This window comes from Ovis aries, chromosome 19 (assembly GCF_016772045.2).
Source record: "Ovis aries strain OAR_USU_Benz2616 breed Rambouillet chromosome 19, ARS-UI_Ramb_v3.0, whole genome shotgun sequence".
In the NCBI taxonomy this organism is placed as follows: Eukaryota; Metazoa; Chordata; class Mammalia; order Artiodactyla; family Bovidae; genus Ovis; species Ovis aries.
Window position 1 is genome coordinate 6,812,302 of NC_056072.1, and position 14,865 is coordinate 6,827,166.

The 14,865-nt window shown below is 49.5% G+C and overlaps 1 protein-coding gene across 2 annotated transcripts in view; it reads left to right on the forward strand.

The window, feature by feature from the left end:
• Positions 1-14,865, forward strand: part of CMTM8 (CKLF like MARVEL transmembrane domain containing 8) — a 94,599-nt gene that overhangs the window by 74,754 nt on the left and 4,980 nt on the right. For both annotated transcript variants that reach the window (XM_027957943.3, XM_060402727.1), the window contains exon 2: positions 12,915-13,088. In XM_027957943.3, coding sequence (XP_027813744.1) covers positions 12,915-13,088 — 174 coding nt within the window. The remainder of the gene's footprint in view (positions 1-12,914; positions 13,089-14,865) is intronic.

Genomic DNA, 14,865 nt, shown 5'->3' on the forward strand with positions numbered 1-14,865 from the left:
GGATCCAGGCGGGCATCCAACCTCAGAGGGCTCCCTCAGCGGTGGGGATGTAGGTGGCTTTGGGGTGTCGCTGAATCCAGTCTCCTTACCCTGAGAGTGTGGCTACCACTCAGTTCTATTTTCTGGAAGACTCTAAGCTCTCTGACCAGGACTGGCTGCTCCTTTGCTTATTGGTTACCCAGGACCATGAATGAAGTGTTATTCACGGATTCCTGGAGAATATTGGAGCTGGTGTGTGTCCCTTGTGAGGAGATCTTTGATCGAGTCAGTGTCACCCAAGATCCCTTGTAAGTCCCTGGTGCATGGGGCTCCTGAGGGAGTCAGAGGGAAGGGAGGAGGAAGGGCCTTCTCAAAGCCAAGCTGCTGGAGACTTGTGAGAACTCGAGGGTGGCCCCGAGAGTGCATTTCTAACAAGCTCAGGGTGGTGCGGGCCGGCGGAGGGGCCGCCTATGTGGCTGCATTGCAGTGGGGACCACGCCCTCTGCCTCTGCAAGGCTCAGGGGCAGAGGCTGGCAGATGATGGCCCACCTGCCCTCCGTTTCGTCGGCTGCGCTCGATCTCTGCTGTGGTGTGCACGGGCTTCCCATGCCGCGGAGCGTGGGCTCTAGAGCATTCGGATTCCCTGGTTGGGACGCGCTGGCTTAGTTGCCCAGCAGCATGTGAGATCCTAGTTCCCCGACCAAAGGTTGAACCTGAGTCCCTTTATTTTTTTAATTGGAGGATAATCGCTTTTCAATGTTGCATTAGTTCCTGCTGTACAACAAGGTGAATTAGCTCTAAGTATACGTTTCCCCCCTCCCTCTTGAGCCCCCTTCCCAGCACTCCCCACCCCACCCCTCTAGGTCCTCGCAGAGCGCAGAGCCCTGCTCCCTGTGTCCTGCGGCCGCTTCCTACCAGCCAGCTGTTTCACACGTGGTGGTGTGTGGGTTTCAGTGCTGCGCTGTCCATCGTCCCACCCTCTCCTTCCCCAGCTGTGTCCACAAGTGTGTTCTCTGTGTCTGCATCCCTATTCCTGTGAAAGGTGGATTCCTAACCCCTGGACCTGCAGGGAAGGCCCTGCCGCCTGCTTTTGTAGTTTTTGTGAAACGCAGTTACTCCCATCCTCCTGCGTGTGTCTATGGCCCCTTTCATGCCCCAGGGGCGGAATTGAGTCGTCGTGATGGAGATCTTGTGGCCCAGAAAGCCCAAAATGTTTACTCTGTAGCCTTTCCCAGAAAAAAATGTGCCAGCACCTCCTCTAGCATGTCCTTGACCCCTGAGCCCCGTGGTTTTAACTACAAGATTAGACCCCATTTTCTTCCACTGGCTAAATAGTCTTGGACCCTTAACTGCCAAGATGCCAACTCTGCTAAGCATCCTCTGGAGGAGAAATATATGAGACTAATGACTGCTCTTTACCTAGATCTTTGGAGATCACAAAACACCTCCAGACCTTGCAGCAACCTTGATAGTGCTGTACCCATCTTATGGAGGCACAGACTGAGGCCTAGAGGGGTCAGAAAGTTAGTGATGTACCTAGGTCTTTGGTTCTCCCTACCTCCCACTCTGCTTCTTGGATACAGCCCACGTTGGATGCACTTGGCGTGCGAGTCATCTGTTACGTGCATGCTAAATTGCTCTTGTCATGTCCGACTCTTTGAAACCCTGTGGACTGTAGCCCACCAGGCTCCTCTGTCCATGGGATTCTTCAGGCAAGAATACTGGAGTGGGCTGCTATTCTCTCCTCCAGGGGATCCTCTAGGGATCAAACCCACATCTCTTACGTCTCCAGCTTTGGCAGGCAGGTTCTTTACCCGTAGCGTCCCTGGGAAGCTCTTACTGTGTAACAGATTCCCCCCAAGCGTCACAGCTTCAAACAGCAGTAAACACGTGTTACCACTTGCAGTGTCTGTGGACCCGGAATTCAGGATCCGCTTAGCTGGGCAGTTCTGGCTCAGGTGTTTACCTGAGGGTCAGTCTGGTATCTTCATGGGTTGCAGTCAGTTAAGGCTTGACTGAGCCTGGAAATCCACTTCCAAGGCAGTCGCTCACCTGGCAGGCAGGTTGGTGCAGGCTGCCCTGGAGACCTTGTTCCTCTCTCTCTGGTTCTCCCCCCAAGGCCACTCCAGTGTGCTCACAACATGATCCTTTCCACGACTTAGTCTCCCAAATCACGCAGCGTCATTTCTGCCACACACGGTTCATCAGAATCATTGGAGAAGGAAATGACAACCCACTCCAGTATTCTTGCCTGGAGAATCCCATGGACGGAGGAGCCTGGTGGGCTACAGTCCACGGGTCGCAAAGAGTCGGACATGACTGAGCGACTTCACTTTCACTTTCACTGTATCCAAGAAGTGCATCCAAGCATTTGTAGATGTATGTTTTTACATTTTCTTTAACCCCAGAAGCATTTTACATTGCTGCGGCTGCTTAGTCACTTCAGTCATGTGACCCCCTGGACTGTAGCCTGCTGGGCTCCTCTGTCCATGGGATTCTCCAGGCAAGAGTACTGGAGTGGGTTGCCATGCCCTCCTCCAGGGGATCTTCCTGACCCAGGGATCGAACCTGGGTCTCCTGCATTGCTGGCAGATTCTTTACCGCTGAGCCATCAAGGAAGCCCATTTTGTTTTGGGGTATAGCCAGTTAACAATGTTGTGGTGGTTTCAGGTAAACAGTGAACGGACTCAGCCATACCATATACATGTATCCGTTCTCCCCCAAACCCCGCTCCCATTCAGGCAGGCTACCTCCCATTAAACACAGATATATTTTTAAACGAGCCCAGTGTGCAGATTCCCATTCCATTGCCTGCTGGCACTATTGGGCTTCTGTGGATTCCCTCAGTGATTGACATTTTTAAATATTTGCTTGCTTATTTGACGGTGTCGAGTCTTCGTTGTGGCAGGCAGGGTCTTCATTGTGTCACCCGGAATCTTTTGTTCCAGAGCATGGGCTCTCTAGTGGTAGCACACGAGCTTAGTAGCTGCTCTGCAGCATGTGGGATCTTAGTTCCCTGACTGGGGCTCGAACCCGTGTCCCCTGCATTGCACAGTGGATTCTTAACCACTGGGCCAGCAGAGAAGGCCCCCTCAGTGATTTAATTGGCCGTACACGCCAGACTAAAGCTCTGAGTAGAAGCAGGGTGCAGTCACACCCTGGCATCACCTAGGCTCAAGCCTTGTTCTGCTCTGCAGCCCCTGAAGGTCCCCTATAGTGGTATTTGCGGGGGGGTGTCAAAGAGGGCCGGGGGGAGACACCCACTTTCTTGGCATGTGTGAAGGTGGGAAGATGACCAAGAAGAAAGTGGTTCAAAGTGCCCCCCTCCGCCGCCCCCCGCACCACACCAGGTCATTCAGACCTGCATCTCCTAGGTCCTGGTGACCTGCTCCCATTTGAAAACAGTTTTTCTAACTCGACCTTCCCCGCCTCCCGGATCAGGAAGCAGGGGCCCAAAGAGGCACAGTTTCTTGTTGGCGAAAGCAGCAGGTATTAAGCGCACTTCAGTAAAGCTTTGTAGGGGTGCACAGATTAAACTTGCCTTCCCAAGTCTTTGTGTTGGTTACTCCTTACTGCAGCTGCTGCCCACGCTTCTTGTCAGATCTCTTCCAGGCCACGTCTGAGTCTAATGGGTAAGTCCTGGCCCGAGTTTGTTCCTCTGTGTCTTGCCACCTCTATGGAATGTGCAAGTGGAGAAACTCCTCTAGACAGATGGTAAACTCTGATTTCTTCCCGCTGAACAGGGACGGGAGCGCCTGAATCTCGCATAAGCAGGGTTTAGTCACCCTCTAGTGGAGAAATGGAAAAGGTGGCCATGCTCGCTGAAGAGAAATGCTGCTGCTAATTGCTTTAGAATATTGTAAAGCAGTTACCCTCCAATTAAAAGAAGTCAAACAAAGGAAAAAATAGATTCTTAAATTTAAGATACATACATTTGCCATATGGATGGAGAATTTCTTGAAATCTAATTTTAACTACCTGCCATGTAACCGGTATGTGATAAAACAGATTATTGACCATTACTAATAGAAACTTGGGCTTCCTTGGTGGCTCAGCTAGGAAAGAATCTGCCTTTAGTGCAGGAGACCCAGGTTTGATCCGTGGGTCGGGAAGATCCCCTGGAGAAGGGAATGGCAACCCACTCCAGTATTCTGGCCTGGAGAATCCCATGGACAGAGAAGCCTGGCATCCTACAGTCCCTGGGGTCGCAAAGAGTCGGACACGACTGACGCAATAGAAACTCAACAGAAGAGAAGCGCTGCTGATCTGTGACGTGGGGGTGACTCTGAAAGCTCCCCTGGTGTTGGGAATCATCCTGAGGAGCGTGTGGTTCTTTGATGGTGCAGAGACGAGATGCAGGCTTATTGTTCTGTCATCTCCTGTGGCCCAATATACTAACGATCTGATTCATTTACAACGATGCAGGAAACAAATAAAACAGTATGTGCACATGTGTGTATTTCCTGATGCAGAGATAAGCACGATGGTCCACAGCAGTGGTCCCCACCCTTTCTGGCACCAGGGATCAGTTTGGGGCTGATTCAACCACATTACATTTATTGCACGCTTTATTTCTATTATTATTATATCAGCTCCACCTCAGATCCTCAGGCATCAGATGTCAGAGGTTGGGGACCGTTGGTCAACAAGATTGGCTACATTTTTTCTATAAAGGGCCAGGTGGTAGATACTTTAGGCTTTGCAGCCAAAGACCATGGACCCTGCCGTCGTAGCATGGAAACAGCCTTAGATGGTGCTTAAATGAATGAGCATTGGCTACATTTGCGGACTGTGCGTAACGGGCCTTGGGCTGAGGGTAGCCATGGACCACGGTTATCAGCCCCTGTGCAGAAGAAGGAGCTGGACTGCGTTCATCTCTCGCACGAGGCAGTCAAGTCCTCAGGGGCCGGCACTCATGCCCTGCTCACCTTTGGACGCTTGAGCGCCCAGCACTGCATCTGGCTGGCAGCAGAGCTGCTCTGGTGCCAGCCTCTGCCGGGTCTCCACTGTGGCCTGCAGGCTTCCCCTCGTGGTGCACAGGCCGCTCTCATCGTGGAGCAGGGGCTCTCGCTCACGCAGGCTGAGTGGCTGTGCTCTGAGGGCTTAGTTGCTCCTTGGCGTGTGGCCCTTAGTTCCTGGACCAGGGATCGAACCACCGTCCGCTGCGTTGGAAGGTGGATTCTTAAGCACTGGACCGCCAGGGGAGTCCCTGCCTACTCAGTCTTCATCTGCTTCTGACCATCCAGATGTGGCTGGGACCTTGTTCTTAAAGGTCTGTATCAGCCTAGTTTCCTTGTGTAGAACTTGTCACAGTTCACAGTCAGATATCCACTGATGGACCTTCTCCGGAGGCAGAAATGTCTGCTTCAACTCAGCATGACACCACCAGGGCACGCTCAGGGAGCTTTTTGATTGACTCCTTGTCACATGTGTGTGGTATTAGACGCAGCAAGAGGACACCACTCAGCATAGTTACACTGTGCGGGCCTCTCCTTGCGGGACACGTAAGAGTGACTCTGCAGGAGCTGGTCTCCAGTGCTGCCTTACTGCAGGGAGTCAATATGGTAAGCGATCGCAAGCCCAGTGAGGTATTTCAGAGGTGTGCTGAGCTCACCTGCTGGATCAGCGCAGCTCCGAGGGGCAAAGGCAGCTGGAAACAGCTGGCACATGGCTCTCAGGGTAGCCTAGTTCATCATCAGAAATCACCTATCTATTTTGAAGATGGAAAGGCAGATGGTAATCATGCTGGTTCCAGGCTAAAGTCAGAAAGAAATCAGCCAGCCCGTAGTGCCTAGAAAAAGCCCTGGCTCATAAGAGACGCTCCGTAGACATTTGAATAAACGAGACCCTTTGAACTCCTCTCTGCAGCAGAACAGCTGTCACAAGGCCCAGAGGCTTCACAGGCAGGAGAGTCCTTATGGACAAACTCAGTGTCATTTTTCAAAACCTAAGGCATCTGTTTCCTTGGTTCGCAGGACATGGGGTGTGGAAGCTGTGCACGGGTGAGTACACGCAGCCGGGCTCAGTGACAGCCTCAGGAGGTCACCAGGTGGAAGGCGTTCAACATAAAAAAAAGTTTTCTTCGTAGAAAAACCTGGATATCCGGTACCTTTTGGGGGTGGGAGTGGGGATGGGGCAAGGCATCTTACTCCTCAAGGTAGAAACTGAAGAGTCCAGTTCACTGCCTCACCTCTTGCTTTTCTGCTTAAACCTTTGTTTATTTGGCTGTGCCGAGTCTTAGTTGCAACATGTGGGGTCTTTAGTTGTGGCAGGTGGGATCTAAGTCCCTGACCAGGACTCAAACCCAGGCCCCCCTGCATTGGGAGCTCAGAGTCTTAGCCGCTGGACCACCAGGGAAGTCCCATCCCTATTGCTTTCCTCCTCCTTGTTATCATGTGTTCGGGTCAGTATCCAACATTCATTATCATCTCTGTGTAAATGTGAGAGTCGCGTATTAGAGCGAACTGGCAACTACAAACAACTCCTCTAGTTTCTTTTGCTTTTCACTGAAGTCAGTAACATGCGTAATTTTTAAAAATTTGCTCACTTGTCTTTGTAGCTAATTGTTCTCACATTTGTCCAGTAGCTTTTCAGTAATGTCTCCCGGAAGCCAGTCCCATCAGACAATGAGTTCTCATTTTTCACTTGGACAAATTTCTCGGGGGGATCTCCCTTCACCTTGAAACTCCTTAATGTCTTGTTCTCTGGATCCCTTATCGTCCTCTTTCTTGGCTTCCTCCCTCACTTGGGGTGGAGCAAGTTCCCTAGTAGTCTCACCAGGTGAAAAAGTAGGGAAAATAACATTCCGCGCGGTGCTGACGGCCGTCACCGTGCCTGTCCTTTGAGTCACTTGGCTCCAATCTACCTGGTTACCGTCTGTGCCTGGGTGCCTATCATGTCTAGGTTTCTCCTCCTCTGGGGGCTTACCAGAGTTCTGTTGGCTTACTCTTTTGTTCCTCTTTTAGAGTTTATGCCCTCATTTTTGTTGGGTCATATCCTTCAGTAGATTCCTGAGAAAGAATGTGTGGAAGGTGGATTTCTTTAGACTTGCGTATCTGGGGGAAAAAAAAGTGTCTGCCTCTTGCTCTTCATTGCTAATTTTCCTGGGTCATTTCTGGGTTAGAAATCATTTTCCCATCTGAAACCATTTGTCATTATTTTCTAACATCCTGTCTGCTTTTGGAAAAGTGAAAAGCCATTCTGGTTTCTGATCCTTGGTGGGTCTTTGGTCGTTCGAAGCATCTTTGCACCTGAGGTTCTAAGATTTCATGCTGAACCTCAGTTGAGGCTGTTTTCATCCATTGTGCTTTGGTACTCGGGGGAGCCCCTTCTAGGTGGACATTCATCCAAGCTTCAAAAAAATATGTTACTTTTGTCTCCTTTCCTATTCATCTCATTCTGATGAACGTTTTAACAGGGTTTGGGAAAGGAACAAAATTAGATTCACGTGTTCATTTTGACATCTTTCCCCCAAAACCTAAAATATACGCCAAAGCTATAGGAATTGGCACTGGCATGGCAGTGCCAGGTGGAGGTGATGGGGCTTCCCTGGTGGCTCAGCAGTAAAGAACCTGCCTGCCAGTGCAGGAGACACAGGATATGCAGGTTCAGCCCCTGGGCCGAGAAGATCCTCTGGAGGAGGAAATGGCAACCAGCTTCATTTTTAATGTTTTTTAATTTAAACTTATTTATTTTAATTGGAGGCTAATTACTTTACAATATTGCATTGGTTCTGCCACATATCAACATGAATCCGCCAGGGGTGTACACGTGTTCCCCATCCTGAACCCCCTCCCACCTCCCTCCCCGTACCATCCTTCTGGGTCATCCCAGTGCACCAGCCCCGGGCATCCTGTATCGAACCTGGAGGGGCGATTTCATTTCTTGTATATTGTACGTGTTTCAGTGCCATTCAGCTTCAGTATTCTTGCCAGGAAAATCCCACGGACAGAGGACCCTGGTGGGCTAAGGTCCTTGGGGTCACAAAGAGTTGGACACGACTGAGCGAGCGATTGAGCACAGCACATAGCAGCCGGTACAGATGAGTGGGACAGAATAAAGATTTCAGACACTGACCCCGTATATGAGACGCCGCTGACCCAGAATATGAGACGCCACTGACCCAGTATAGGAGACGTCACCAGTATGTGATGACGGATCACCTGACCATCTGTGAGAAAGAAATAAAATTGGACCTTCTTCACCCCATCCGTGGAACTCTGTTCTAGTCTGTTTAAAGATTAAGCAAACACACAAAGCTCTCAGAAAATATCAGAATATTTTTATGATATGGGTTCTGAGGAAGCCCTATCCTAAGCACATAGGAATAAAAGAAGGCTCAAAGAGTGACCTATCGATTGCGTAAAAATTTTAAACGCTCACGTGACTGAAGACTGAAGTTTAAAAAGTAAACTGCATGGAAAAGATTGCTGCATGTGTTGCTGTTCCTGCTATGTAAAGATTTCTGCAGATCAGTAAGGACATGATTTGGTACAAATATCAGGAAATCAGAACTGGAAGTGGCTAATAAGCCTTTGGAAAGATGCTCTTCCCTCCTCACGACTGATCAGGAAGATGCGAGCTAAAATAAGAAGGAGACTGTGCGTCAGGGGTTCTTAGTGTGCAACAGCACCATTTGGGAGTTTGTCAGAAACACAGATGCTCAGGTCCCTTCCTAGATCTATCACTGAGCACAGCCTCGGGCCTGGAGCCTCTTCACCTGAGGGTTAATGAGCCTTTCAGGTGATTCTCTGATGTCTGAGAACCGGTGCTGTGAAAACACGGTGGTCAGTGTCGTGGATGAACCTCACGTGGCTGAGTGAGAGAAACCACGCATGGGGGTGTAGACGGTAAGGTTCCATGTCTTTGAAGTTCCAGACCAGGGATGATAGAAACCGGGGGACTTGCTCCCCTCGGAGGAAGGAAGAAGTTAACTAGGAGTGAGGGCAGAGCCCCCAGGTGCCCTGTTTCTGGAGATGGATGCTGGTGACACAGGTTAGTCCAGTTTGTGAAGATGCGTGGATCTGTTCGCTTAGGGTTTGTGCACTTTTCTCTGCGCTGTACTTCAGCCAAGCAGTGAAAGGCAAAACATGAGCTCTCTCTCTCTCTCTTTTTAAAATCAGGTTTTTAATCATTTAAGACCTGGGCATTTAATGAGGTTGGAAAGGAAGAGCAGGCATGCTCTGATGAGAAGATGAGTTAGCACAAGATTTTTGATGGCTAATTTGACAGTACCTCTGAAGCTTAAAATAGCCTAGAAATTGCATTTCTAAGACTATTATCCGGGAATTTGGGTTTGCAGGGGTATACATTCTGTAAGAATGTTTCCTGGACATGTTTTGTAGAAGCATAAAGGTGACAACTTAAAGTTTTCTCCATAGGGAGAAGGTCCCATGAATTCTGGAAAACTGGGCAGCTGTTAAGAATTGACGTAGATCTGGAAGGAGGGCCTCCGTGGTACGGCTGACCGAAAGACAGAAGTTATAGGCACCATATACCGAGTGATCCATATTTTTTAAAGGAAAAAGAAAAGGATTTGCAGGTGGTGATGACAGTGATAAATGCAAGCGGAAGAAGCTAAGAAGGGTAGACATAAAATTTTTATGTTGGTTTCTCTTGAGAATTTACAACTGGTAGCTGGAGGTTAGAACTTCTTTGTGTGCTTTATATATGTTTCGTCTATTGCCATGTTTATTTTTGCCTGCATTTATCACTTTCAAAAGTTTTTTTTAGGTCTCAGATTTACCATTCCAAAAAACGTGTTAGTCTAAATAATGCTTGTCAGTGAAAAACAGTGTTTACCATTCCAAAAAACATGTTAGCCTAAATAATGCTTGTCAGTGAAAAACAAACAGTATTTTTGAAGTCTAAGCAAATAAAGATGTAGAGCTTGTCTTAAATACACACGCGAGCACACACTCACACACACACACACACACACACACACCACACACCACCCCCCCAGGAGATGAGCATTTTTGTAGAGTGGTTTTCATCAGCGTTGGTTATAGTGAGAGACAAAAGTTGCTTCTGAGTGTGTTTCAGTTGCCCAAGAAATTCACTTGCATAGGAATTTTCTTGAAGACAGTTTTCAAAAAAACTGTCTTTTCTTGACAGTTCTTTCCCTGTGTTTGCTGATGAGATCTTGGGTCAAAGATTCCTACTCTTTGACAGACAGCTCAGTTAGAGATATCGTCCTTGTCTGTAAAAGATAACCACTGCTAGCACGTTAGACAGAGCATCTCTGGACAGTGGACCTCACTTGCTTTTAATAATGAAAAACATTTTCACATTCAGAGTCAAGAGCTCTTAGTTAAGCCCTTGTACCCACTCCAGTGTTCTTGCCTGGAGAATCCCAGGGACGGGGGAGCCTGGTGGGCTGCCGTCTATGGGGTCGCACAGAGTCGGATACGACTGAAGCAACTTAGCAGCAGCAGCAGCAGCAGCAGCTGGATATGAGCTTGTCCTGGCAACTCTCAAACCCTTGTCTCTCCTGGAGAGACACCAGCCCTGTTAGCAGTGGCCCCTCCCATGGTTATTTCCTGGGTGTGTCCTCAACAAAGGACCCTTCCCACCCCTTCAGTTTGAATCAAGAAGCCCTTGATGTTATTTCAGGTCCTGCCATGCCAGGTGACATGTGTTACCTGTCCTGTTGATACAGTGGAATGTCACATCTGTGTGTGTAGGTTACCTGTCAGTTATGGTGAATTCTGGACCATAACCCCAGGGGTGTGAGTCTTAATACTTTCTGGAATTTCATCCTGTTTGATACTTCGCTTTCAGTAAATTCCTTTGCCACAGGTGTGAGCCCCAAAGTACGTAAACACTTCTTTAGATTCACATATGACATTGGGCAGATAAAAGAAGCTCAACTTTCAGCTCCAAGGAGGGAAAGTAGCAGTGTTCAGAGTCTACTCTCTGCTCTCCCATGCAGACATCCAGACTTGGACAGGGACGTGGGCTTGTCCCCAGGAGCACTTTCAAGTTCCCCTGGAAACCTGTCTTAGTGATGCTAAGTGATGCTCACAGGAAGTCTTCCTTCCTAAAGCAGAACTTGAGCTCTTCCCCTGGACCAACCACTTCTAATCCCATCCCGAGGTCCCAGGCTCGCTCCAATGGGACAGGTTGTAACCTGAGCCCAGGTCAGCCCTGTTAACCTGTTCCTGTATTTCATCTTTTCAGCTGAGAAGGTGACACCCTAATCCACTGGGGAGTTTTTCCAGAGACCTGGGTGTAATTCCTCTTTATTGTAACCTAGTCCATCAAATCCGTGACGGTCCTGACTCCTGAAATTTGCCTTGACTCATTCACTTCCCAGTACTCACCAGCGTCTTAATCTTAAACACATTGTCTTCTTCTTCCACTTGGATTAATACAACAGTCTCTGAATTTGTCTCTCCACCCCACCACCCAGCCACCTACATGCCCGTTCTTGCCATGCAGCCAAAGTGATCTTAACAAAAACTTAACCTGTTCATACCGTTGTCTTGCTCAAAACCCTCCCTTAGCTCGTAGGATAAAGTCCGAAGTCCTTAGGTGTCCTGGCCCACAGAATCTGACCATCGCCAAGCCTTCTAACATCTTGTACCGATGTCCTACACTTTTCTGCAGGTTCTAGAAGGCCCTTCCCTTGCAGCTGTCTGCTCACATCATGCCCTCTGCCTGGGAGAGCATCCGCCCAGCCGTCTGCGTAGCTCTTAGTTGGTCTTCAGGCTCTTCCTCAGCATGGGCCCCTCTGATACTTGCCATTCCTGCCCGCAAGCTCACAGCCCCGTTAGAGACTCTGCTCACACCCTTTATTTCCTTCATAGCATGTTCACGATTGTGACTGTTCGTATATCTCCCCTCATGAGACTCTTAAGTGGTGCATGAGCAGATCGGCTCGGTTCCTGCCTGGCCCTGTCCTCGGGGCCCATGAGCAGGAAGCCTAGCCCGTGGTAGGTGCTCAGGTGTCAAGGCTGAGTGACCAGAGAGATCGGAGTCCGTTTTGTGTCACACCCACGGAGAGAGCTGAGACAGGAAGGAAGCTGCTTGCTCTGAGTCATATGCAGCCAGCGCCCACCGCGGACACCTGATGCTATCTCCTGGGGACAGGGTTTAGAGGCCAGCTTTCCTGTGACTCAGGAATGAAGTCCTCCTGGGCCCTGGAAGGGCTGGGCGGGAGATGGACACTTGGTTGTGGCCTTCCTCCTGGAGAACCAGGCATCCCCACAGCACGGGTCAGCAGCCTTTCTCCACTCCGTGCTGACAGGACAGAGCTTCGGGCTCGCCCTGCCCTGCAGCAACAGTGAAGCTGGGTGACTGTTGCTGGAATAAACCCCCGGTTTGTTTCTTGTCCCCTTGACGGGTGTCGGGAACAGATTCCAGCCACAGATGTGTGTTGTTTTGTCCCTCTTTATTAGCACTAACATTTGTTGATTAATTTATTCATTCATTCATTTATGCATCCCTGCATGCTGCACCTTGAGACTTGTGGGATCTCGGCTCCCTGACCAAGGATTGAGCCCAGGCCCTCATAGTGAGGGTGTCGAGTCCTAACCACCAGACTGCCAGGGAATTCCAGGGCTGGCCTTTAAAAATCAAGATTACAAACGAGTTTCTGTGTTCTCCTGAGGGTAGGCAGGGAGAAAGATCAAGAAAACCAGCCCACAGCAGTTGGCGGGAGCTGGGCAGAGACAGGGCATGGATGGGCTTCCCGTTTGCCCTGGTCCCTATGCAGCCTGCTCTGCTCATTCATTTTACCTTTCTGGTGTTTGCGGGAATGTGAATTTGCCCCCCCCCCCCAGTCACATTTGTTACATGTTTCCATATGTATGCATGAAAGTTGTAGTTGACACTTTGTCTAATTGGTTTTTTCCTCTGTGTCCACTTCCTCCTCCTCCTTTATTTTCTCTTCCATCTCCCTTTTCCTTCCCACTGCCTCTCCCGCTTGACAGGTTCTGGGACTGCTGGTGTGGACGCTCATCGCTGGAACGGAGTACTTCCGGGTCCCTGCCTTTGGCTGGGTCATGTTCGTAGCTGTGTTTTACTGGGTCCTCACCGTCTTCTTCCTCATCATTTACCTAACGATGACCTACACCAGGATCCCCCAGGTGCCCTGGACCACGGTGGTAAGCAAACCACGAGTGTTCTTCCTGTCCGTTGCCCCTTAGGTGGGGTGGAGTGTAGTCCTCCAGTCAATTTGCGATTGTCTCTATGCCAGTAAAGCAGAGGGCAAAGCCAGGGAGAGCCCAGCACCGGTGTTTCACACCTGAGTGTGGGGCATCATGTTGGAAGGTCCAGGAATTCCTTTTAGGCAAAGTAGCAAAGCAGTCCTCAGAAGACTGAACCAAGAGAAGCTCTGTTCTCTTGCGTAACCTCTTGGTTCATTAATTCTCAATAAACAGTGACCCCTGGATACAGGTGGGTCAGGGCACAGCTGCAGCAGATCTTTCGCCCTTCCAGCCCCTTCTGATGCCATGGCTTTAGCTCTTTGATATTGAGATGCAAAGAGTTAGAATGAAAAATGAAAGACGCTGTTAGAACAACTAGGTGTGCTCATATTTGGGAGCAGGAGAGGGCAAAAGTGACTGGATTGTGGTCCCGACTCCATGCGGGATGCAGGATAACAAAGGGAAACACAGAGTCCGGAGATGCGGGCCGTGGATAGGTGAGAAAACGTATGGATTACAGAACCGTAGTCTGCTTGGACACCAGAACAATACCCTAGACGTTCAGTGACAGAAATTTCTTGCAGTTCTAGAGGCGAGACGTCTAGGATTAGGTGTCAGTGGAGTTGGTTTCTGGTGAGAGCCCTCTTCCTGGCTTGCAGATGCCTGCCAGTCTTGCTGTGTCCTCACATGGCAGAGAGAGAAGAGGGGATGTGAACTCCCTTTCATTTCTTAGAAGGGTGCTAACCCTCTCAGGTGGACCTCACCCCCATGACCTCCTCTGACCCTAAATACCTCAGAGGCCCCTAACTGAATACTATCACATTGAGGGTTAGAGCTTCAGCATATGAATTTTGGGGAAAAACATTCAGTCCATAATATTCTGCCCACCCAAATGACACCCATCTCACAGGCAAAGTGCATTCATTCCATCTCAGCATCCCTCAACCTCATTCCAGCATCAACTAAAATCTAGGTCCAAAGTCTAGGGACTTTCCTGGTGCTCCAGGAAAGCACCTGGTGCTTCCAGTGCTGGGGACATGAGCTTGATCCCTGATCAGGGAATTAAGATCCTTCATGCCACACATAAAAATAAATAAAAAATAATGATAAATCAGACCTGCGAATCAGATTCGCAGGTGCTAATCCTGCTTAAGAAACAACCCCCCCCCCCAACACACACCCAAACCAAAGTCTCCTTTAAATATTATCTGTGTCAGATATGGGTGAGACTTGAGGTACAGTTCACCCTGAGGCAAAATTTCTCTCCAGCTACTAACCTGTGAAACCAGGCAAGTTGAGTGCTTCCAAAATACAGTGATGGGACAGACACTCCCATTTCAAAAAGGAGAAATAGGAACGAAGGACGGCGTGACAGGTCTCCAGCAAGTTACCAGGCAAATTCCATCTGATCTTAAGGCTCCATAATAATCCTTTTGGTTCAGTGCGCTATCTTCTGGATCCATCGGGAGAGCACTGTCACCCCAGTGCCTCTGCAGGGTCCCTCCCCCTGGGACACTGGGGGGGACATGCTGGATCACAGAACCAGAGCGGTAGCCCCACCCTTTGAAACTGAGGGGGAACCAGCCTGCCCAGTGGGCCCATGACAGGAGAGCCAGCCTGATGATCTCTGAATCGCCTCTATTTCTGTGAAAGATAAAGCTGCGTCACAGTCATATAGTTCTGTGGTTCTGTCCTGCAGAATCCAAGTTCAGCTCCCCTCCTTCATTCTGGCCTA